Source organism: Centroberyx gerrardi, chromosome 21 (assembly GCF_048128805.1).
Source record: "Centroberyx gerrardi isolate f3 chromosome 21, fCenGer3.hap1.cur.20231027, whole genome shotgun sequence".
Taxonomy (NCBI): domain Eukaryota; kingdom Metazoa; phylum Chordata; class Actinopteri; order Beryciformes; family Berycidae; genus Centroberyx; species Centroberyx gerrardi.
Genome location: NC_136017.1, coordinates 3,410,800 through 3,435,011, shown reverse-complemented (window position 1 = coordinate 3,435,011; position 24,212 = coordinate 3,410,800). Strand labels below are relative to the sequence as shown.

Below are 24,212 nucleotides of genomic sequence, written 5' to 3'. Positions count from 1 at the left end.
CTTTTTGTTGATTTTTGTTTTCTGCTTCCCTTTAAGAACAAACGTGTAAAAACTACACCTCCCTTTTCTGCTATTTAGTTTTTCTCTTGTTTTCTCCTGTTTGTTCTTCTTGTTACCCTCTCTGTTCTATTTTCATTTCTTCTTTTCTCTATTCTTTCCTTCAATTTCTCATTCTTCTCTTTTCCCTTTCTCTCTTTCCTCTTACCTATTTTGTCATTTATTTCCTTTACTTCTTCCTTTTTCTCTTCTCTTCCCTGTTCTACTGTCATTTCTTATTTGTCTTTTCGCTATACTTCTACTTCCCTTCTTCTTACTTTTTTATTCTTTTCGTTTCCCTCACCTTTTCTTTTTCTCTTTTCTTTCTTTTACGTTCCTTTCTTCTGTTCTCTTTCCTTCTCTTTTCTGTTCTCTTCTTTTCGTTTTACTTGATACCAAGCATCCTCTCTCAGACCTTTGCGGTCAAATTCCAAGAAATTGCGGCTATTTCTTACTTTTGACGCTGCGTCGCACACATCACTCCTGTAATCATGAGACGGTAAATCCCAATTAAAGGTCGTTTTCTCAAAGGAGCGCTTGTTTTTTTTTTTTTATCTCCTCACCCTGCCTGAATGTGCTCCAGGTCGCGCCGCAGCTGTTTGACAAGGAGGAGTTTCTGCCATTGGACCCGACGCAGGAGCTGATCTTCCCACCAGAACTGATTGTAAGACTCCAGACATCGTGTTAAATAAACAGGAATGATGATATGGAGCAAATTTTGATATAATCAGATAAAAGAAATGCTGTAATGTGTATCAGACCCTTGGCAAATACATTTGAATGAACTTATTAGTTCCAATTTTGCAAAGGTTGACACATACAGCACACAGTATAAATTCACATGGGACTGTTTGGGATATAACTCACTAACAATGCTGTCTTTCTGCCTAACAGCAACTGTTACCGTTTTACAGAAAATTATGTAAGATACATGGCTAACATTTGGTTCATATATCAAAATAGGTTATTTTAATGATAATATACAAATGGGGGCTGAATTTGTAACCTGTTATGATGTTTTTTTCCCCCTTTTTTTACCTGTTAGAATTGCAGCTAGGTAGCAATGCTACCAGTCTTTTTTTTAATTCATGTTAGCATTACAAAGTTATTAAATCTTACCTTTTTAAAGTCTGTTGACAGCAGAGACAGGAAATTATGTAAAAGACATTGCTAACATTTGGTTCACAATGTAAAAATAGATGACTTTGATGTTAATATGCAAACGGAGAAACCAGTCAACATGTTTTTTTCCCTTTTTTTTTTTAAACCTGTTAGCAGTGTCTAGCTAACTGGCTAGCGATGCTACCTGTCTCTGTTTATGCGTGTTAGCATTAGACGTTATCAGTTCCCAACAGTTTACAGTGTGTTGACAGCAGAGGCGAACATGTAAAAGTTGGCTAACAAAAATACAAATTAGATGCTTACCTTTTTAATTCACTGACGATTTTAAAATTACTGAAAGCTCCGTTTGTTTTGCACCAATTGAGTTCACAGTCAATGTGTTTAAAGGTGCTGTGTGCAGCATTTTTAAACATCAATACATCATTATTAAATTATGCACCTAGTTGCAATTTCCGTAAACCAATGAGAGCATGGTGGAGACGATTGGTCGCCTCTATCTCACACCAGTAGTATTGTTAGTGCTAGTGTTTGCCCAAATAGAGACTACATTTCCCATAAGCCCCGTTGCTTCCCGCCCCCCCCCCTCCCCCTCCCTGAAGAGGATCAACATGTTGGAAGTGATTTCTCCATCTTCCTTTCCCTTCTTCCACCATCTGCTGCCAGAAACTCTTTCAGCTTTAGCTCCGTTTGCTCCGGAAGAACAGAACCTCTTCCTGTTTTGTGCCGTAAAGTGATCCAGCAGATTTCCCTCCGAATCCGACCCGGCGGCTCACAACCTAAAATACAGTGTAGAGGCCGGTAGAGGCTGCCAATTCTTCTCAGCAATGGTCTTTGATGGTCTCTGATGCTACAAAGCCACATGTAGCACCTTTAGGAGTAGCCACGGTATAAAAAAGGCTCTTCCCTCCCAGCTGATGGCGGAGACGGCGAGCCAGCAGACGCAGACCTTCCGTGGGGAGAGGATGACCTGGGTGACCCCTGCCTCGCTGGAGGATCTGGTCCAGCTGAAGACCAGACACCCCCAGGCTCCGCTGGTCATGGGCAATACCAACATAGGTCAGCAGTAAAACCACATTCATCCACACAGTGTTTCTGTTAAAGTAAAAAAATAGATCAGAGTCACTTTATCAGCAAGTACAATACATTTTGCGGAAATTTTGTTTTGGTGCCAATGGTGCAGAGACATGTTGACAACTTGCATACAATAATAAACACAACAGTACATACACATGATAGACCTAAGCATTACTTCACTATTACATCTTCTAAACCAAACTTCATGTGATTCACAATAATAGCAATTACGAATGTGGAATTAGACTGAATGTGGATTAGAGTGAAAGCATCCCGATTAAGGCTGTGATCACATAGAACATTTTCTGTTCCTAGTCCACATCCCAAGTCTCAACTCTACGCATGACATTAATGTGAAAATTGACCTTAAAATGGCTGCTGTCTAAGCAGAACCCCTGGATCAGATGATAAACAGTCTCTGTTCTCCCTTGGATGATGTCATGTACCATCATCCTCTGGTTCAGAATCGACTCCTCATCCTCTTCAATCACTAACTTTCTCTTATATCCCTTTTGTTAATAATGTAACGTAAAATATTCTTTTTCCCAAAACAAATGTAAAGCGTTTTGATTATGAACTCTTGATATGTTGTTTGGATCCTACCAGTACAGAACTGTAGTCTCTCTGCTTTGTGTTCAAGGTCCGGATATAAAGTTCAAAGGCGTCCTGCATCCAGTGATAATATCACCCACCAGAGTTATGGAGCTGTTTGAAGTCAGTCAGACACCGCAGGGTAGGAAACCTCCACCTTCCTCACAACAATGTCAAACAAGACAAGACAAACTGTTTTAAACACAGAGTGGAAAATGGGTCATTGCAGCAGCAAAGAGTAGCAGGATAGAGATAAAAATACAGTAAATTAATCACAATCTTCATCATTCTCATTGTGTTGAGTATTGAAAGATGGTAATGTGCAAAATGTGCATTGTTAGTTATTCACATTAACAGAGGAGAAGGCACTCAGTAGAGTACAAACCACAGCCAGCGCTGAACAATTCTCCAATTTGCGAAGGGTGTTATTACACTGTTGTAAGTACATTATGTATTAAGGAGATTTTCAGCAAGTACCTACACAGTAATATTGTGTACTTCAAATACTTTTCCATTGGTTAACACTACGAAACCAAACCCCTTAATTTTATCTCTGAAATGTCCTTAATTTCTCCATTACATAAACTTTAATTTTCCATTAATAAAGTAAGGTTAGTATCATGGGTTTATAAGGGATTTATTTATGGGTTGATTCAAAGAGACACTAGTAATTAAGGGATTTTTCATGCCTTTTAGGTTTAAGTGGAAATTAATGGAAAAGTTCCTGTCTCCCTGAATTTTTTATTAAATTAGAAAGTAAGGAGTCAAGATTAAGGGGGTTTGCATGAATTAAGGGGCAAATTAATGAAAATGTAAGGTTATTTTAAGGGATTACTGGTTCGTAGAGTAATATACAAGTTAATACACTGGAATAAGGCCATTGTAAAGTCAAGTGTTACCAAATTGTCTAATGGCAGAAATCCCAGATTCAGATCGCCACCAAAATCGAATCAACTGATCCTTGGGCCAAGAGCGATCTGTCCACCAAATTTCAGCTAAATCCGTTCATAGCTTTTTGTGATATCTTGCTAACTGACAGACAGACAGATGAGTGAAAACATAACCTCCTTCCAATTTCTAATTACACAATCAATGAGTTATTTACAGGTGTCATGGACCCAACGATCAATGCGTAAACAAACAACACTATGAACTTTGAATTCAAGTGGGAAAAACAAAACAAAAAATCACCAAAACTGAAGCAGTGTGGTCGACATGCTTGGCTCCCTGCAGGGTTTTGGGTCGGAGCGGGCAGCAGTCTGTCCCGGGTCAAGTCTGTTTTGGAACGGCTGGTCCGTCAGGTTCCCACGGAGAAGACGGAGCTGTTCAGAGCGCTGATCCAGCAGCTGGGGAACCTGGGAAGCCAGCAGATCCGCAATGTGGCGGTGAGTTGATTTTAACCGCTAGTTTGTCGGTTTGGGAAAGGAAAACTCCACCCACGGATACTCTTCAGTGTTAATGTTTCATCAGTCTGTGATCTATTTTGTGCTGTAAACTTTTTTGGTGAACCTACTTTCCCTCAACCTGCCTCGTCTACTTCTACTTCAGTTAGTCATTTCCTACGTTTCCCAGAATGCCTTTCGACAAACCCCTGACAGCCCTTCTTCTTTCCCTCCACTCCTGCTTCGTTCTTTTCTTCCCTCCTTCCTTTCTTCCTTATGTCCTTCCCTTCCACCTTCTGTTCTCATTTCATTCCCCTTCTTTCCCTCCATCCTTCCTTCCTGCTCTTCTTTCTTCTTCTTCTTCTCATTTTTCCCCTTTCTTTTTTGCCTTCCCTCCTGTCTTCCTGTCTTCCTTCCTCTCTTACTTTATTCTTCACTTTCGTTCTTCTTTGTTGACCAATCATCTTACATTTTGGGGCAAGAGGGGGAGCCTTGAATACTGCCAGCCAATCAGAGCAGAGGCTCTTTCTGTCTGGAAACGCCCCCAAAACAGCCTGTAGCTCTTTACATGGTAGAGGGGCACTGGAGACTATATTATTTCCACTTATAAAATATATACAGGTGTTTCTTACACTCAAGGTAATGATATAAAAATGTTGGAAAAGTAAAAAATACTTACCCTTTAACATCAGTTACTCCCTGCAGACAACCAGTGCTTTTAAATGTAGTCGCATTTGATTTTGTTGATGTTTTATTCTGAAATTGTTTATCAAATCCATGGATTTAAAGGCACCGAAATGAAATCATACAAAACATTTTTTTTAAATACCATGAATTGATGAATTGAATGATGTGTTTCTTGTCTCCTGTGTGTTTCTCCTTGTTTCTGCGTGAGTTAGTCCCTTGGGGGAAACATCGTGAGTGCGTACCCCAACTCAGACCTGAACCCTGTTTTGGCTGCTGGCAACTGCAAACTAAGTGTCATTTCAAACGGTGAGTCACCAAAACTTTCATTAGTTTTAGTTTGTTTTTATTATGACGCAAATATACTGTATAAGACCATAGCAAGAAAAAGGCTAGAATTGAGAAGTCAGAAACTCAGATTTTGCTTTTCTTCAGTCCTGATTGTTCAGGTCTGAGCAGCACTACTGTCTGATTTATATTCCAGGAGGAAGACGAGAGCTTCCCCTGAATCAAGATTTCTTCATCGGCTTTGGGAAAACCATCTTGAAACCAGATGAAATTGTTGTCTCTGTCTTCATTCCTTTTTCCAGAAAGGTACAAATATTCCTTTTTTTTTAAACTAATCGTGGTAATCATGGAAAGGTTTGCTGAGGATGTGTGATATTTTTTGTTGGGATTTTTATGTTGCGCCATGGTCCGCGATGAAGTCACCAGTAAAGGTTTTACGTTTTCCAATGAGATTTTGAAATAATAATACAATAAAATACAATTTCTGTTGTTGTTTTTGGGATTTATTGTCAAATAGGTGTGTGGTATGATAGCTAGAATGAACTAAAAAGGCAAAAAAGTTATTTTTCATTTGAATGCTCCTTTAAAGTCGCATGTGAAAACCCACATGTGAATTCAAAGCACATGCACTTTTTGGACGCATGTTGGTTTTCATACGTGAACATGTGGAATTTCCCATTGACATTTTCACCTGCGAATTGCCTCTGTATGTGAAATTAAGTTTTCACATGTGAAACAAATATTGACATGTATATGTGAAATGTGAAAAAAAGTTTACATGTGGAAAAAAACCCACTTCATCTAGACATTGAAATTTTTACATTTGAAGTAAAAACTGTCACAAGACGTCAGCAATACTTGAGAAAAATTGTTCACATGTGAAAGCCAACATGTGTCCAGAAAGCACATGTGCTGCTTTGAAATCACATGGGACCTTTTTGGTGAGGGTAACGCAGCGCCCTGTTTGTCCTGCAGGGGGAGATCGTGCGAGCTTTCCGCCAGGCTCCGAGGAAGGAGAGCGCCTTCGCCACGGTGACGACGGGGATGAGGGTGTTCTTCTCGGAGGGATCCAGGCTGGTGCAGGAGCTCAGCGTCTACTACGGAGGAGTGGGACCGGCCACCGCGAGCGCCGCCGAAACCTGCACCGTGATCGTCGGAAGGTCGGTGTGGGAGGAGTTAGGGTAGTCAGTAAAAAAAATTCCTCGTTCCTTCTTCATTTCTGTCTTTTCTTCCTCATTTTCCTCCTTGCTTCCCTATTTCGTGGCTTCCTCACTTTCTCTCTTTCTCATTTCCTTCCTACCTCCCTTAAATGTGGCCTTCCTTCCTTTCCCATTCCCTTCCTTTCTTCCCCACTTCCTTCCTTGCTTTCTTATCTCTCATCTCCTTCCTGTCTTCCTCATTTCCTCCCTTCCTCCCTTATGTTTGTCCTTCCTTCCTTCCTCTCTTGCTTCATTCCTTACTGCCTTGCTGTCTTTCTTTCCGACCTTTCCTCCTTCCTTCCCCATTTCCTTGCTTACTCTGCCACTCCCCTTGTTGCTTCCTCTTCTTCCTCCTTTTTTCCTCATTTCCTTCCCTCGTTCCTTATTTTTGCCCTTCCTTTCTTCCCCTCTCGGTTCCTTCCTTTGTATGTTCTTTCCTTTCCTTCCTTTGTTTGATTGTCCATTCCCTCCTTTCCTTCTTGGTTCCTTCGATCATTCGTTTGACTGTTTCTTCTTTCCTTCCTTCCTTCATTCCTTCCTTGCTTAATTCCTCCCTGTAATCCATTCATCCATCTGTTCATCCAACACTTATTGCCTCATTTCACACCCACATATCATTACATTACTCTCATACTTTTGGCTGATGCTGAGTGATGTTAACTTCATTTCTTAGATCACTAGCATGACAAGCAACCAATAGCAAGGAGGTCAGAGGTCAGAGGTCACAGCACCCTGACAGTAGATACATTTTCCATCCCAATGTGTTCTCCAGGCCGTGGGACGAGCAGACCCTGAGCCGGGCCTACGACGTCCTCCTGGAGGAGCTCGCCCTCCCTCCCTCGGCTCCCGGGGGAAAGGTGGAGTTTCGTCGCTCGCTGACGCTCAGCCTCTTCTTCAAGTTCAACCTGGAAGTCCTGCAGAGGCTCAGAGAAATGGTGGGAACGGGTTCTGCTTTAAAAACCTGCCGTTGCTTTGGCAGAAATGCAAGCGTTTTGCCCGGCACTACTTTATGTGAAGTGGTTGATGCTGCAGGATAGGGCTGAACAATTAATTGAAAATTTATCGAAATCGCAATATGGCCTACTGCAATTTTCAAATCGCAGGAGGCGCAATATTTGTTAAAGGCGAAATGTGTGTCAAAATGCCATTTTAAATTAAATATTGTCATGCTGCAGAGATGTCCTGGCCTACACATCATATTCTACAGACTTAAGAAAACATCTTTGTTTGGTACAGATCCCCGCAAAAATCAAACCATAATCATTTTAATACGTTTTTCAATGAAAATGAAAATAATGATGTAAAAATTATCATTCTCTCTAATATCGCAAATCATATCGCAATTGCAATATCAGTCAAAATAATCGCAATTAGATATTTTTTCAAAATCGTTCAGCCCTACTGCAGGATCTAGGTTTAAACTAGGACTGTCAAGTAAAATTTTACTAGGAATTATCTGAAAGGAGTCATATTCAACTGAAATTTGAATACTTTTGATAAAATTGATATAATTTTGACACATGCAATCAGGACGCAATGAAGGGACAATGCGTTCTAAACAGAGATTCAGAGATTCACAACATGCGCTTTGCCATTATTGAGTTTCTTGAAAGATTTAGGTTGGTGTTTTGTTTTAAATTTGCAAGAGAGAAGATAAATCACTGGATGAGTTTTGTCTTTTACTGACTGGGAATCCAAATGTCTTCCAAACATCGCTTCTTAAATTAAGAGGAGTGGTGATCTGCTCGTCAGGCTGAGTTTTCTGCCATGATGCAGCGAGCAAGCATGTGTGCTAAAAAAAAAAAAACGAAATAAAAGGGCAGTGCAAGAGTAGAGTTAGGAGAAACCATTGCTGCGTTATCCTATAATCAAACCATCAAGTTCAAGTTTATTTCTGTAGCTCTTTATCACATGCATCTCTCAAATGAGTTAATACAGAGAATGAGCCTAACTAGATCTAACTGATCAACAATCAACCATAACCTAGAATAGAATAGAATAGAATAGACTAGAATGTAGAGGCTAATTGAAACGATGAGACTCAAATTCCTTTTGATTTTGTTGACATTTGACTGAAATTGGAATATTGAAATTTGTTGTAACAGTCTCAGTGTGAACTCACTCCAAAGTTATGATAGCCCTGACTCTGCTGTTTCTAAAGGGTTGTTTTCAAGCGGTGGATTGGATAAGACAGAGTGTCTTCAACGTTTGGAGTTACTAAGGATACAACTTCAACATCACATTGAGATGATACTTCTACCGACCTGATGTTGAAACCTCTTTGATTTATTTTCAGGATGTGATCACAGATGAGCTTCCAGAGGAGGTGCAGAGCGGGATCAAGCCTCTGCCCAGACAGATCGAACCCAGCCTGCAGGAGTTCCAGGTCAGGAACTATCGCTCATCCAAAGCATAAAGATACAATCCACAATTCAGTTTAACCATTTAAATGTTAGATATATTCACATATCTTCTTGAAGAGTTGGACTTGTTGATAGAAAATGGTTATAAATCCATGTAAAGCTTGTGTTTAGCTGTCACTCACTGCCAGTCTTTCTATGAAAAGCTCAGTCCATAAATCAATAAATTGTGTGCTTGGAATTATAAAATTAAATTACAAAATTGAGTTATCCACATATTCCTGACATTTGAATGTTACTTTATGCTTGTGTGGTGTTATTTTTAGTATTTTAAGTGTAAAATCCAACAAATCACTGTATAAACAAAGCCATGAGAGGGGCGTAATGTGTTAAAGACACATTCATTCTTTAATTTTTTATTGACTATCTACATTTTTTAGTTTTAAATTTAGATATTTTATTACCTTTTCATTCATTCCCTTTAGTATCTTTTTAGTCTTTGTCACCAATCTGCACTTCTGTTCTTTGCTGCTGTAATGACTTAATTTCCAATGGGGATCAATAAAGTTTATCGCAATTTATCTTTAACCCTGTTATCGTGTCAAAAACAACCCATCAGCTTAGGACATCTTTTAAAAAAAATTTTTTAAATAAACTCAAAAAATGCCTGGTCCCCAAGCTGAAAACAAGGCTGTTTTTCTTAGTTTCTTGGTTTTTTTCTTAGGTTCTAAAAAGTTGACATTTTGGCGATACAAGGTTTTCTCCCCCGTAAGCTGAATGTTTATCACTGTGAAATAAAATTGACAGCTTCTTCTTCTTCTTCTTCTTCTTCTTCTTCTTCTTCTTCAGAATGTGTCAGAAGGCCAGAGTCACCAGGACCCAGTGGGGCGTCCCATCATGCATCGCTCCGCCCTCAGCCAGGCGACGGGGGAGGCCGTCTACTGCGATGACCTCCCCAAGACAGAGGGGGAGCTCTTCCTGGTTTTGGTCACCAGCACCCGATCACATGCTAAGATCACGTAAGTAGCTATAGCGACTATTTCTAAGGTATTTAAGTCAGAAATCCGATAAATGATGAATTTCAGAGACAGGATTCCCCTCAATTTCTGTAATATGGAATAAGGAAAATAAAAATTGAGATTTAGTGTCAGAGTTCACCGTTGTCAAATTTCGACCACATAACGCTGAGTTTAAACATTAACGCGCCAACCAAAACTCCCCACTCACACTGGTATTTAAGTGTCGCTTAGCAACCACTTTGTTTAGCTACTGTTCAAGAACTATATTGCTTTGCAGAAGAATAACATTGTATTATTATTACTAGTATTATTTAAATTATGGCCAGTTAAAAAAAATCATAAGATTAATTGAATGTTTCCTTTCCTTTTAATACATTGGTGTGTCACTGACATTTTATAAAAGCAATAACTTGACTGTTAGAGTGATTTAAAAAAAAGCGAAAGGTAAGAGACGAATGTTGCTTAATTCCAGTCCATTCACTCCTCACAGAGAGAGATGCCTGATTATCCAGATCTGCAGTGTAATCACACAATGAACAGCACATGACTCTAATCTGTCCAGGCATCTCCTCCTGTGCAGCAGACAGCCGCTCTGCTCAGACAAGAACCCCAGTTTTCTGGGCAGGACGTCCTGAATGAGGCATGCAGATACTAGCTTGGCATATAATCAAACAAATGGAGACAAATGTTTTCACTCTTCAAATAATTTTCCTGATAGATTTCCTGAGGAGGGCAGTAAAGTGTTTTCTTTAACAGATGTTTTGACTGGTCTCTTCTCACCATGACTGCAAACATATTTAATGAAACTGAACCCCTAATAATGTTAATTCAGTGGTTTAAACTTTGAGCTACAGAATGATACTTGATATATTGTACATTTACTTGACTTTCTGCACACTTTATTGACCTACTGCACATTGTCTTGACTTACTGCACATTTTTCTTGATTTACTGCACATTTTCTTGATTACTGCACATTGTCTTGACGTAATTCACATTGTCTTGACTTAATGCACATTTTCTTGTGCTACAAGATCATTTCAAATTCGGAGATTAAACTAGATTTCTGTTACTGTAATTTGATAGACTTCATGTTTAATTTCTCTGCATGTCATTCAGCGCATTATATTCATGTACAGTACGCCAATCAATATGAACAAAAATCTGATATATTTTCAAATAAGCTGCAATTCCAGTGTTTTTCCCCCTTAAAAGACTCAATCCTAACATAACTTAGACCAGTTTTATGCTAGTTACTGTGATGTACACCATGAATTTAGGTCATGTAGATTCATTTCAGGCTAAAAAGGAGGGCTTAGTGAGTTTAGATGGGTTTACCCTCCACTACATCCCTGCATACATACACTTCATAATGCTGACTGATGGCGCACCGGGCCTTAATTCCTCTCGTACAGCTCAGAAACCCGGTGAACCGGTTCTGCCACCTGTATGCCCACTTTGGCCAAGCGATGTGTGACCATTTAACCCGCTTTTTGATTTAAAAGTGTTTGTTTAAAACCGGCATCTCGTCCACCAGAGGGCTGGATGTGAGCGAGGCTCTGCAGGTTCCCGGTGTGGTCGACGTGATCACACACAAAGATATTCCAGGGAAGAAAGTCCGCACGTTTTCTGGGTATGATGAGGAGCTGCTCACTGAGAAGGAGGTAGAGTGGAATTTGATGAATTTTCTGGGGAAGTCAGGGAATATCAGTTGCATTTCCCAAATGAGTCACTTTACAGGAATATAGCAGAATGTATTTTCCATCTTTTTCTTACACATTCATCAAATTAGATGATGTTCAGACTGACAAACAACATTAACAAACCAAGAAGGATTAACTTTGCTCTGACTTAGTCATGGAAAGTCATGGAAAAGTCCTTGAACTTTAGGGCCACAGTGGGAGGAAGCCCTGGCTTGACTACCAGTGCTAACTAGTGCAGTAACCATCCTTGTCTCCATGCTGTTTGCCTGCAGGTGTCGTGTGTCGGTCAGATCTTGTGTGCGGTGCTCGCTGATACGAAGGCTCACGCTAAACGAGGCGCGGCGGCCGTGAAGATCGGCTACGAAGACCTGCCAGACCCCGTTTTTACTGTGGAGGTCTGTGGAGTTCAGTTCAGGTTTTACTGTTGTCGGCCAAATCCAACCAAACCAAGGATTTTGGAGATTCTGAAATTATCCAGTAATTTCTGATTGCTTTTCCTCTGTATACTGTATGACATAGAGGCGTTGTAGCTGCGTCACAAATCTACAGTAGCAACCACATCTGGCTCCATCATGGAGGAACATTGGAGAATTGTCTCTTGGTTAATAAATCTCTAACAACCAGGCTAGAAACAGAGAGCTAGCTGAGTCAGCTTGTTGTGGTGTGGCTGTAGATCCATTCAGTAACGTTCTCAGTAAAAGTGAATAGTGTGATAAGGTGGATTTGGTTACTGTGACACAGTAAACTGTCTTGTCTTTAGCCCTAGTCTCTACTCCAAAACACTCTGAGTTGTAGCTTGAGAAGAGTCAGCTCAGTTAACCTGAACAAACTGTTAGCTAGCGTTTGCTAGCTTTGACCATCCTATCTTCTCATTTCTCTCTGTCAGGAAGCCATTGAGAAGAAGTCGTTCTTTGAGCCTCACAGAGTGATCGAGAGAGGGAACGTGACCGAGGCCTTTAAAAGCGTCGATCAGGTTTATGAAGGTAAGACGAGTCTCTTTCTCTTCGTGAAACGCATGAAACACGACCGGTCTCCGTTTTAATCGATTTCAAAGTGTTTTCTTCTCATTACATGTGTAATTGTTTCCTCAGGAGAGATTTATATCGGCGGCCAGGAGCATTTCTACATGGAGACGCAAAGCATGCTGGTCGTTCCTGTAGGAGAGGAGAGGGAGTTCAAGGTTTATATCTCCTGTCAGTGGCCAACGTACACCCAGGTACACGCCCAGACCTTCGCCGCAAACTTGTAGTTCTCAAGTCCTGGACTCGGATTCAAGGATGACTTGAGCTCCAATTGTGATGAGTCATGACTCGACTCAGACTTGAATATTGACAACTTGGACTTGGAATCAGACATGAATATTGATGACGCGGGCTTGGACTCGGACATGAATATTGATGACTTGGAGTTGAATATTGACGACTTGAACATGGATGCAGACTTGAATATTGATGACTCGGGATTGGACTCAGATGTGAATATTGATGACTCGGGATTGGACTCAGATGTGAATATTGATGACTCAGACTTGGACTTAGCCTTGAATATTGATGACTCAGGCTTGGGCTTGGACTTGAATATTAATGACTCGAACTCGGACTTGAATACTGACGACGCAGACATGGACACGGACTTGAAATATTGATGACTCTGAGTTCGACTCTGACTTGAATTTTGATAACTTGGGCTTAGACTCGGACTTGAATATTAATGACTCAGACTTAGACTCAGACTTGACTTCTGACGACACAGACTTGGACTGAGACTTGAATTTTAATGACTCAGGCTTGGACTCGGACTTGAAAATTGACGACACAGACTTGGATTTGAATATTGATGTCTTGGACTCAGACTTGAATATTGACAACTCGGAGTTGGACAATGACTTGAATATTTATGACTCAGACTTGGACTCGGACTTGAATATTGATGACTCCTACTAGGCAGGAAAAGTTTTTTTGTTTCTTTTTACAACCCTGTGTGTCATCTTCCTGGTTGCAGGACGCTGTTGCGGAGACGCTGGCTGTCCCGTCCAACAGAGTCACCTGTCACGTCAAAAGGATTGGCGGAGCTTTTGGAGGAAAAGTCCTTAAAACGACCGTGTTGGCTTGTATCACCTCTGTGGCTGCATGGAAGTAAGTCCCTACCAACTTGGCCTTTAAAGGTCTGTAGTAGTATCTTGGGTTGTGTCTCTTCCTCCATGATAAAACAACAAAATCAGTGATTCTGTGATCTGTTGCTCCGGTAGAGCAGACTGGAGAATTGTGTTTTTTTTCTCTCTCCATTCACTGCCATTGTATGGAGGAACAGTCTGAAAATCACTTCTAGCACATAAAGGAACGCCGACAAAGCACTATATATAAAAAACTAGTCATGCTGCTGAATTGTTTTTAAGTGAATCGCTTTCTTTATGTTTATCAAACCTTTCAGTTTGAACAAGTTTAACACAGAAATCCGGTCGGAGGAAACGTATGCCGATGGAACGAAGAAAATAATACGCTTATCAATAATAGTAAATAGGCAAAATAAAAGTGAGAGACTCGTTTTTTATATATTGGCAGAATGTGCTTTGTCAAAGTCCAATCTTTTTCACATATTTACAATTATTGGTAAACATAATTTTCTTCGTTCCATCGGCATAAGTTTTCTCCAGCCGGAGGAAATTAATTGCCGAATTAATTGCTTTTGAACTTGAGCCTGAGCCTGATCAAGACTAAAGCAATGACGTGAAGTCCAGTGAAGTCTCATTGGGTTTGGGTATAAATATTGAGTATTTGTATTTGTATCACACTTACTTACAAACAGAATTACAAAGAGCTTTACAGAGAAAAACAATAATCCATAAAACAGATAAGATAAACAATAAAAATCAGACTGAATGAATAAAAAGCAGGAACTGTAATGTTGTTTTATGCCATTTATATATAAAAAAAAGCCTGCCTGGATTTGAATGATAAGAGTGAGGGAATGGCTGAAAAAAATTAAATATTTTCTATATAATCTATTTCTATTTCTATATATATATATCTTTAAACATGCCTTTTTCTTTTTTTACCCTCTCAGGACTGACCGGCCCGTTCGCTGTGTTCTGGAGCGAGGGGAGGACATGCTGATCTCAGGAGCCCGTCACCCTGTGCTGGGAAAATACAAGGTTCTCTAAACACTGTGACTCTTTTAGATACTCACTTGCTTGAAGTGAAGTTTATCGAAGTTTATTTTGACCAGTTGTCATTTTCTGCAAATAAATGTTCTGAATGAGAATATTTTTGTTTGAAATTACAATCAAATGTGACCAATAGTTCATAAAAGAATATCAAAAGTTAGATTTTACACAGACACATAGCTGTAAACTGCAACTGAACATTTTGGTGGTCTCTTATTTTTTTCATTTTTTTTTCTGTATTAAAAATAAGCAAAATACACTTAGAATATTCTAAAAATGGCAACAGATGGTTTTGCAACACCACAATTTTGAAATGGGAATTTTTGGCAGGATCCAACAATTTGTGGTCTGCTATTTGATTGCTTTTCACACTATATATCACACAATAGTGATGGAAAAGTCATGGGATTTGTTAGCAAAGATGCAGAGGAAACCCTAATAACTGATTGCTGTCTGCTTCAGGTGGGTTTCATGAATGATGGAAGGATCGTCACTGCAGATCTGCAGTACTACACCAACGCCGGCAACACTGTAGATGAATCCATTATGGTGAGTATGCAGCTGTTATGGTCAGTATTTACCAGAACCAGAGGTGATCATTCAAAGTTTGTTTTTAGATTTATATCTCATGAAGAATTAGAGGCGTGTAAGAGACGATAGCAGAGAGAGATGACACACTATATTTTCCACTTGTATTCTAATATCACAAAGTAATTGTACTGTAAATACACTGTACATACAATTCTCATATGTGATTTGTTTTTACATACTGCCTCTGTAGCAGTTGGGGTATTTTTTACTAGCACTGCTGCTGAATGTATGTTGACGAGGCACTTTTTTCTTTCCTTTGTAATATCATGTATCATTGTAAGTCGCTCTGGATAAGAGCAGGGGCGGACTTTGTGATTTGGGGGCCCTAGGCAAAGGCAAGCATGGGGCCCCCTGAATCCCACCATCCACCCTTTTAAATCCCTCCGTTCAGTACAATTCCTTCAAGTTGGGCTGAGCTTTGTCTCAGTCTCAGTCTCTTGTAGAGAACTAAGATACAAGCTGGTGGCAGGTTCTTTGCTCTCTGAATAGAGAAGCCGAAAAATTATACAAGTATGATTTTCAGTACAAAGACAAGGAGTGGATAGGGGGTTGAAAGTGTAACAATTGGGGTGCTATGTGTGAGTTTCACATCCTTGACTTTCTGATAAAGACAGGAACAGAACACAACGATCTGGTAAACAATTTGCATGAAGTACTTTTCATTCAGTACTTCTTCTGCAAACAGATACACACTGAAGAAAGACTGATATACTTAATGCATATAAATGATTAAAGCTTAATTTCTTCCACATTTCCTTGTTTTTTTCTTTTTCGATGCCACTTGAGTAGCTGGGCTTCATTTTTTTTTACCTCTCTCGCAGCAACTGGGGCAATGGAAAAAAAATAAGCTTAAAGTCAAGAGGCAATTTAGCACCAGAAGTTAAGTGGAATAGCTCACTATATTCTGAGTGGACAAGTTTTACAATAAGTAAATATCTTTTAGGCCTACCCTTGCCTAATGGTAAGACTAACCCTAAAATGTAAAATGTAAATAGTCGTTCTCTCCTGCAGGTAATTGAGAAGATTCTCCTTCATATAGACAGCGCCTACAACATCCCCAACATGCGAGGCCGCGCCTCCGCCTGCAGGACCAACCTGCCCTCCAACACCGCCTTCAGGGGCTTCGGCGTGCCCCAGAGCATCATGGTCGTGGAGAACATGGTGAACGACGTGGCCGTGGTGCTGGGACGCCCTGCAGACCAGGTCAGGAGCTGGGGGTCAGGGGGGGCGTACAGAGGTCTGAAGCGCAGGATGTGTTTGATTGGTCTGCAAAAGAAGAAATAAGATGTGATGTCACCTTCTATAGAGTACAACAGGTGGTGACATCACCTGGCACAAAGACCAGCCAATAGCATATGGCCAGATTTGGGTTTGGGGTTTAGTTACTCTTTAAAAAAGGAAGGTTAGGGTTAGGTGTTAGGGTTAGGGTTAGGGTTAGGGTTAGGGACACGGACTGCCTGATATTCAGTTTTTACCAAAAGGCCAATATCGGCCCTCAAATATCAGCAAGCCGATACATCAGTGTAGTCCTATTTACTGTATATGGTCAATTGAAAGAACTTCAACACCTGGGTATGTCTCCAACTTAGACGGGAATCAGCTGTGATTGGTCTATTTGCATGACTTCAATCAGCTGTTTCTCAATAGCAATAAAAAAAATATAGGACATATATTTGTGTTTCAATATACAATGTGAACTGCTGTTCACTTCAACTTTAGCCTATAGGTTTAGAACATGATGTTATCTGTTCTGACATACAGTGTGCAAGCATTTGTAAATTTGGCAGTAAAAATCCATAATTTTGGTCTTGGTTGAGCTTGTGTGTAAAAGAAATTCAAGAGTTTTTAAAATATGTTCAATGAATGCATTTTGTGTCAAAGGAACAAGAAATGTGTTCATGGTACGGCCCGCAACAGACCGATGTTGTGCTAACTGTGTTAAGAGTTATGAAAATGTGACTACAGAACTGATAAAAGGTTGCAAGCAATCGTAAAAAAACTGTAATACACCAGATAGGAAGAGAAGTTGTAACTTATCTCTGTCGTCGGACTCTTCGTCAGATCCGGGAGATCAACATGTACAAAGGGCCGTCGCTCACCCACTACAAGTTTGAGTTCGACCCGGAGAATCTGCTGCGCTGCTGGGAGGAGTGCAAGACCAAGTCCGACTACGACGCCCGACGCAGAGCCATCGACCAGTTCAACCAGCAGAACCGCTGGAAGAAGAGGGGAATGTCCATCATCCCCATCAAATACGGCATCGCATTCGGAGAGAGCTTCCTCAATCAGGTCTGGACAGCTGAGCTTGGTGATGCTGAACTGTTGGCCACAGTAGAACTTATTAACTTGTTTGTTTGATCCACCATCTATCGGCTAGTCGTCTGTATCTATCTGGTGATACTGGTGTGTGTGTTTCTGTGTGAAAGGCTGCAGCTCTGGTCCACATCTATAAAGACGGATCAGTTCTGGTCAGTCACGGCGGGGCGGAGATGGGCCAGGGACTCCACACTAAAATGCAACAGGTACCGTCTCACGACCATGAGTACATGTACGTATCTTGCATGGTTTACCCCAGTGGGAATTGAACCCCTAACCTTGGCAGCGTGAGTGCCTTGCTCTATACATTTTCTCTGAGACGCTGTAGATTCTCCCTGTTTGTCCAAATTAAATTCTGCTGTCGGAAATCTTCTCCTCACAGAAATTTAAAAAGTGAAATCCAAAAGTGTCTGGACTCACCAGTGACGGCTGAACCTAGCTAGCAAATGTTGTCAAATATCAGCTGCTGCATGGGGAACAGGATTTTACGTTTGGCAGCAAGAAAATCTCGAAAATGAAAGCGAAAATGGGAATTTCCAACTTCCAACTGCTACTTTGAAAGGAACGCAGCAAAAAAACAAGACATTTAGTTTACTGACATCACCTTATAAGATTTCTGGGTAATGAAGTCCTCAAAATTCAAAAAAGCTGGTTTTGCCGAGCCTGTACGGTGTTTCATCAGCACCGCCTTTTCTTGAACTCGCTGCAGCTGCAAGTGACCTGTCCCGTTTCCTGGTAGGTGGCGAGCCGGGAGCTTCACATCCCCTCCTCTAAGATCTACATCTCTGAAACCAGCACCAACACCGTGCCCAACACCTGCCCCTCCGCCGCCTCCTTCGGCACCGACTCCAACGGCATGGCGGTCAAGGTAAAGTCTACTTCCTGGTGTGTTTTCCCGCAGGTTCTTTTAGGCGATTGTGTGCGGTGTGTGCCGTCAACCCATGATGATGCCGAAAAGACGCGTCCAGAGTAACAACAAAACATGTCAAATCCGTTTTTTCCCCAAATACCAATCAAGTCTTTGTTTGGCTTCATGAAGGCCCAAATGTAATAATTGACCATAACATAATAACTGCCTGTTGTGTAATAAAATCAAATGTAATAAAGCCTGTTACATAATATAAACCAATAACATAATAAAATCTTGAAACTGTAACGTAATAGCATTTTTGCCCATAATGTAATAACTTAAAACTTTATTGACCATTTATTACATTATATGAATACCAATTAATCAAGTAACTTATCTCTACTCACACTAAAAACAAAACAAAACAAACAAAAAAAAGCTGATACAAACTCTCCCCAAGTGCCACAAAGCCTGTTACAAGAATCACAAAGTATTCCTTAGCACCAGACAGTATCACAGAGTATCAAAGCATTCAACAAAGACCCACAAAGTATCACAAGGTTTACTGGAAATTATGCAAAGCAGCGAACCACAACACACACCAATAAACAATGTGGGACAAAGGGAGCCAATCCCAAAAGCACCACAAAGTCCACACCAAGAAGAACAACACAGTAAATTAAAAGACATTGTAGACTTCAAGGTTTTATTATGTTATTGGATTTTTATTACGTTTTATTACATTTAGATTTTATTACATTACAGGCAGCCAAACTATTGTGGCAATAAAATTATGACAGTTGTCTCAGGTGAATGATGTAAGATTTACTTGTTGTCATGGCAACGCTGACGAATTCTGATTTGAGCGTTCAAATACAAGTCACATGTCGGTCGCATGGCTCGGGATCCAGTTTTGTACCACATATCCATACGGAAGTGAAAAAATTCGACTTTTTGCTGTTGACACTAACAAACATCACATCTGAGTCACAAATAAATCAGAATTGGGACACTTTCAGCCTTGGTGTATTGTAAATAACAGTCTAACGTCTCCAGCTAACCAGTTACCAGACCATTCCTTGTCACTTCTAGTGGCTAAAAAAAGCAAAATCTGTTTCAGTTCCTCTTGGAGCCAAAGTGCAGCAGGAGTTCAGCACGCATGTAGTAAAAAGTGGGACTAATGCAATAGCTACATCTGCAGTCAGAAGTGTAAAAAGAATGCCTGCAAGCCAAGAAACAATATTAATATATTACTGTCAGACTGGGAAATCTATTGAGGTAATGTATTCCCTGTGTTAGACCACTATAATATCAGAAAGGCACGGCACAAATACATCTGTATGTCTGATCATGTAGTTTGTGTAAAACCAGTTTAATCGATGCAGTGTTATGCAGTATAATGTACTTTATGTGTGTTTTTTCTCTCACTCAGAATGCCTGCCAGAAGCTGTACCAGCGACTAGAGCCAATCAGGCAACAGAACCCCAAAGGATCATGGGAGAGTTGGGTATGATAAGAAAAGATGAAGCTGATAACCTGATGATAACCCGTGGGAGGATTGGAAAACTGGGGAAATTACAGCATTTAATGAGATCCAGCTGGCAGACATGAATCTATTCCAAATCATATTATTGAATTTCTTCGGGCTGCTTAATTGTTACACAAATTGTTGTTTTTTTTGTTGTTGTTTTTTTTGCAACTCAGGTCAGGAATGCATTTTTCGAGAAGATCAGTTTGTCGGCTACTGGATTCTACAGGTAAGACACAGAGGTTAGTTTAGTCTCACTTAAAAAATCATAAATAATCCAAATGGATTTGAAATTAAATAAAATTGTCTATATCCATGGCTGTGTGTCTTCAGTGTAGCACATGATTTAGTTTTACTTGTTACTGCTTAATAGAGTCAGCAGTCTTCCCTTTATTAAAGATGATTGATGAAGTTTGTCTTGTTTATCTTACAGCAGTTTGTAACTTAGTGAATAAAAATTCTATATGACTGTAATTTCAATTGTGATTAGTAATAGTGGTGATAGTTTTAGCAGTGGTAATAATAGTAGCAGCAGTAGCAGAAGTAGTAATCCTTCTGGTTGTAGTAGTAGTAGAAGTAGTAGTACCAGTAGTAAAAGTAGCATTAGTAGCGGTAGTAGAAGTAGCAGTAGTAATAACTTAATAATAACTTTATTTTTATAGCACCATTCATACATAGAACGCAACTCAAAGTGCTTTACATAAAATAGATTAAATCAATTACAAGCAAAAGAAACAAAATCAAAAATACAAGCAACAGCAAGACAGAATTTAAAGTACTAATAATAGCAGCAGTAGTAGTAGTAGTAGAAATAGTAGCAGCAGTAATAGTAGTGGTGGTGATATTAATAGTAGTAGTAGTGGTAGTAACAGTTATTGGCAGGATTAGTAGTATTAGTAGGGGTCTTAGTAGTAGTAATACTAGCAGTACAGCAGTAGTAGTAGCAGTAGTAGTATTAGTAAGGATGGTAGTAGTAGTACTAGTAGTAATACTAGCAGTACAGCAGCAGTAGTAATAGCTGTACAGCAGTAATAGCAGCAGTAATAGTATTAGTAGGCATGGTAGTAGTAGCAGTAGTTGTAATACTAGCAGTACAGCAGTAGTAGTAGCAGTAGTAGTATTAGTAGGGATGGTAGTAGTAGTAGTACTAGTAGTGTTACTAGCAGTACTATGTGTGTGTGTGTGTGTGTGTGTGTGTGTCAGAGGTCCAGACTGTGGGATGGACTGGGACCGGATGGAGGGTCGGCCCTACTCCTACTTCACCTACGGAGTCTGCTGCAGCGAGGTGGAGCTGGACGGCCTGACCGGGGACTACAGGGTCAGACAGCCAATCACAGTCCAGCCTGGCTCACATGCTGCTTACACAAACTGTTTATGGTTCATGTTTCATGGCAAATGTTACTTATCGCCCCAAACCCCTTCATTATATCCCTGAAATGTCCTTCATTTCTCATTACATAAACATGAATTATCCATTAAAAATAACACAGTTTTAATAAAGTAAGGTTAGTATCATGGGTTTATAAGGAATTTATTCATGGGTTAGTTCGTGGAGACACTAGTAATTAAGGGATTTTTTATGCCTTTTGTGCAGGTTTACAGGTTATTAATGAGTTATTAATGGAAAGTTCCTGTCTCCCTGAATTTTACATTAAATTAGAAAGTAAGCAGTCAAACATTAAGGGGAGTTTAAGAGGGTTTTGATGGGGTCTCCTCCATTAATAACCCCCTTAACTCATTTTAAGGGGATTTTCTATGAATTAAGGGGTGAATTAATGTAAATGTAAGGGTATTTTAAGGGATTACTGGTTCGTAGAGCCTTTTAACCAAAGACTCCATTTGGTTTTTTATACTCGGACCTTTCGTCTAAATATGACTCGCTCAGACTCGTAATAATTTCTTCAGACTTGTTAAAGAGGAGTCGGTGAAACAGTGTTGTGGTGTTTCTCCTGGCAGACGCTCAGGACGGACATCGTGGTCGACATCGGCAGGAGCATCAACCCGTCTGTGGACATCGGCCAGGTGGGACAGGGTTATTATTAAAGTCGACACTCTGCTCTGTCTTTGGTTTTATGGATTTGGAGTTGAAAGATGGTCATGAAGGGACAATGTACTCAGTTTAATGTGCAATTCTTTCCTTGTTTCTTTCATTCTTTCTCTATATATTATTTTTTATTTCTTCGTTTGCTTTCATTTGTTACCTTTCTCCTGTTTTTTCCTTTCCTTCCTTTTTTTGTCTCTTTCTTTCTTCCTTTGTTTCTTTTTAATTTTCTTTTCTTCACTTTCCTTTGAAAATGTTCTCTTTCATGTTTTTTCTTTCCCGTTGTCTTTCTTTGTCTTTATTTTCTTGCTTTCTTTCTTTTCTTCATTTTCTGTTTCTTTCTTTCTTTTTTCATACTTTTCTTCACTTTCTTTTGATTTTTTCTTTCATTTTTATTCCTTTTTATAATTTTTTTTCTTTCCTGCTGTTTATTCTTTCTCTTCATTTTCTTGCTTTTGTTCATTAACCTTTTTCTTGCTTTCTTTTTTCGTTTTCTTGCTTTCTTTTTTCTTTCTTCATTTTTTGTTTCCTCCCTTTCTTTGAATTTCTCTCCTTCCTACTTCTTCCTTTCTTTCACTCCCTCCCTCCATCCTCCCTCCCTTTCCTCCCTCAGATTGAAGGAGCCTTCATCCAGGGTCTGGGTCTTTACACCCTGGAGGAGTTGAAGTTTTCTCCGTCTGGGGTTCTGTACAGTCGTGGTCCGTCTCAGTATAAGATCCCCGCCGTCTGCGACGTCCCGCTGCGCTTCAACGTCTACCTGCTGCCAGACTCCCACAACCCCCACGCCATCTACTCCTCAAAGGTCAGAGGTCGCTTCCTAAACCTTTATTCATCCAGGGGAGCGTTTCTCCCTCTGCTGCTCAAAGAAGTCAGTTTTCACCAAAATCCCTTTAAGAGAAGTTAGTTCACTCGGTTGTCATCAGAGGTGTGACCAAGTCAACTCTGCTCGAGTCCCAAGTCGGTCTCAAGTCTTGAGGCACAAGTCTCAAGTCAAGTCCCAAGTCTAAATGTAGAACAGCAAGTCAAGTCAGAACAAATCAAGAGTCCAGTATCAATTTAATATCTTAAAGAAAACTAAATATCTAGGACTTTTCAATGCAATATGGTTTTAATAGGATAAAAACTTGGTAAGAGCATCATGAGTTTGATTTCTATAATCAGTTTCAACTTCAATAAATTCAATCATTCCATACAAATTCAGAAAACAGAATTTAAATTCAGTCGTCCGCTGGAACAAATCTCATCACTTTCAATCTAAGTCATTTACACAAACACAAGATCTCAAGTCAAGACTTTAGAAACCTTTTCAAGTCATCAAAGTACAAGTCAGAGTCAAGTCCCAAGTCACCAGAACCCAAGTCAAGTCAAGTCTCAAGTCTCAAGCAATTAAAACTGTGACTCGAGTCCAAGTCATGTGACTCGAGTCCCCACCTCTGGTTGTCATAAATAACAGTTCTGCGGCTGCGTTTACCTGAAAGTATGATTGGTGGATTTTCTTTATGATATGCGTACAAAGGTGCATCGATTGGCTCACGCAGTGATGTAGTGGAAATTGATATTTGTACTGGAATAATAAAACTGCTTTGGCATTTGTATTTATATAGACATTTTTGTTTTCAAGTTTGTTCAAGAAGAGAAGTTTGGTGGATATCTCATTTTGGATCTCTTTTAGAACTGAGCAGTAAACTGCCCTTAGTGTTTTTTATTTATTTTTTCTTTATTAAGGTAGACAGCAGGAGTCTTATCCAACACACCAGCAGTTCAACCTGTTTACAGTCATTTTAAAATTCTACTCCACCCTGTTGTAATATGAACCTTTTCTACAATAAATGCATTTCCTCAGTAAGAAATATAAAAGAAAGGATGCAACTTCACTTTAAAATGAGCTGTTTATTTCAACTGTCTATGTTCAGCCTGCTCATATTTGTGTTTAAACTGACACATTTTTTTTTTTAAAGAATTTCCACTGAAACGTGTTCATGACAGTGATGCGCTTAATGCATTTTTTACTCAACTCTGCTCACTCCCTTTGTTTTGTTTAACTTTTCATCCTTTGAACCAAAGTTCCCTTTGAATAATTTTGTAGCGATGTCAACTCAATGTAAAAAGATAGTTTTTGATTTTATTCTCATTAAAAAAATCACTAGAAATAGGCATTGAAACACAGATTTTTCAAAATTTTCTTCCCCAGACTTCCTTGGCTATAAACTGTCTGCAGGTTTGTGCCACTTTTTCTGACCCCTGATGTGTTTCCATCCCTCTACA

The 24,212-nt window shown here is 39.8% G+C and overlaps 1 protein-coding gene across 3 annotated transcripts in view; it reads left to right on the top strand.

Moving 5' to 3' along the window:
* The window catches only part of aox6 (aldehyde oxidase 6), a 31,932-nt gene that overhangs the window by 6,260 nt on the left and 1,460 nt on the right, over positions 1-24,212 (top strand). For 2 of the 3 annotated variants that reach the window (XM_071910578.2, XM_071910580.2), the window contains 26 exons: positions 620-700; positions 2,070-2,214; positions 2,873-2,965; positions 4,057-4,208; positions 5,105-5,198; positions 5,374-5,483; positions 6,153-6,337; positions 7,149-7,311; positions 8,673-8,762; positions 9,586-9,755; positions 11,293-11,419; positions 11,731-11,853; positions 12,345-12,441; positions 12,550-12,674; positions 13,460-13,593; positions 14,522-14,609; positions 15,084-15,170; positions 16,224-16,415; positions 17,274-17,501; positions 17,639-17,734; positions 18,268-18,396; positions 19,811-19,885; positions 20,083-20,135; positions 21,110-21,224; positions 21,863-21,928; positions 22,561-22,749. In XM_071910578.2, coding sequence (XP_071766679.2) covers positions 620-700; positions 2,070-2,214; positions 2,873-2,965; positions 4,057-4,208; positions 5,105-5,198; positions 5,374-5,483; positions 6,153-6,337; positions 7,149-7,311; positions 8,673-8,762; positions 9,586-9,755; positions 11,293-11,419; positions 11,731-11,853; positions 12,345-12,441; positions 12,550-12,674; positions 13,460-13,593; positions 14,522-14,609; positions 15,084-15,170; positions 16,224-16,415; positions 17,274-17,501; positions 17,639-17,734; positions 18,268-18,396; positions 19,811-19,885; positions 20,083-20,135; positions 21,110-21,224; positions 21,863-21,928; positions 22,561-22,749 — 3,207 coding nt within the window. Of the gene's footprint in view, positions 1-619; positions 701-2,069; positions 2,215-2,872; positions 2,966-4,056; positions 4,209-5,104; positions 5,199-5,373; positions 5,484-6,152; positions 6,338-7,148; positions 7,312-8,566; positions 8,583-8,672; positions 8,763-9,585; positions 9,756-11,292; positions 11,420-11,730; positions 11,854-12,344; positions 12,442-12,549; positions 12,675-13,459; positions 13,594-14,521; positions 14,610-15,083; positions 15,171-16,223; positions 16,416-17,273; positions 17,502-17,638; positions 17,735-18,267; positions 18,397-19,810; positions 19,886-20,082; positions 20,136-21,109; positions 21,225-21,862; positions 21,929-22,560; positions 22,750-24,212 lie in introns of all 3 variants that reach the window. The other variant, XM_071910579.2, reaches the window with a different exon arrangement.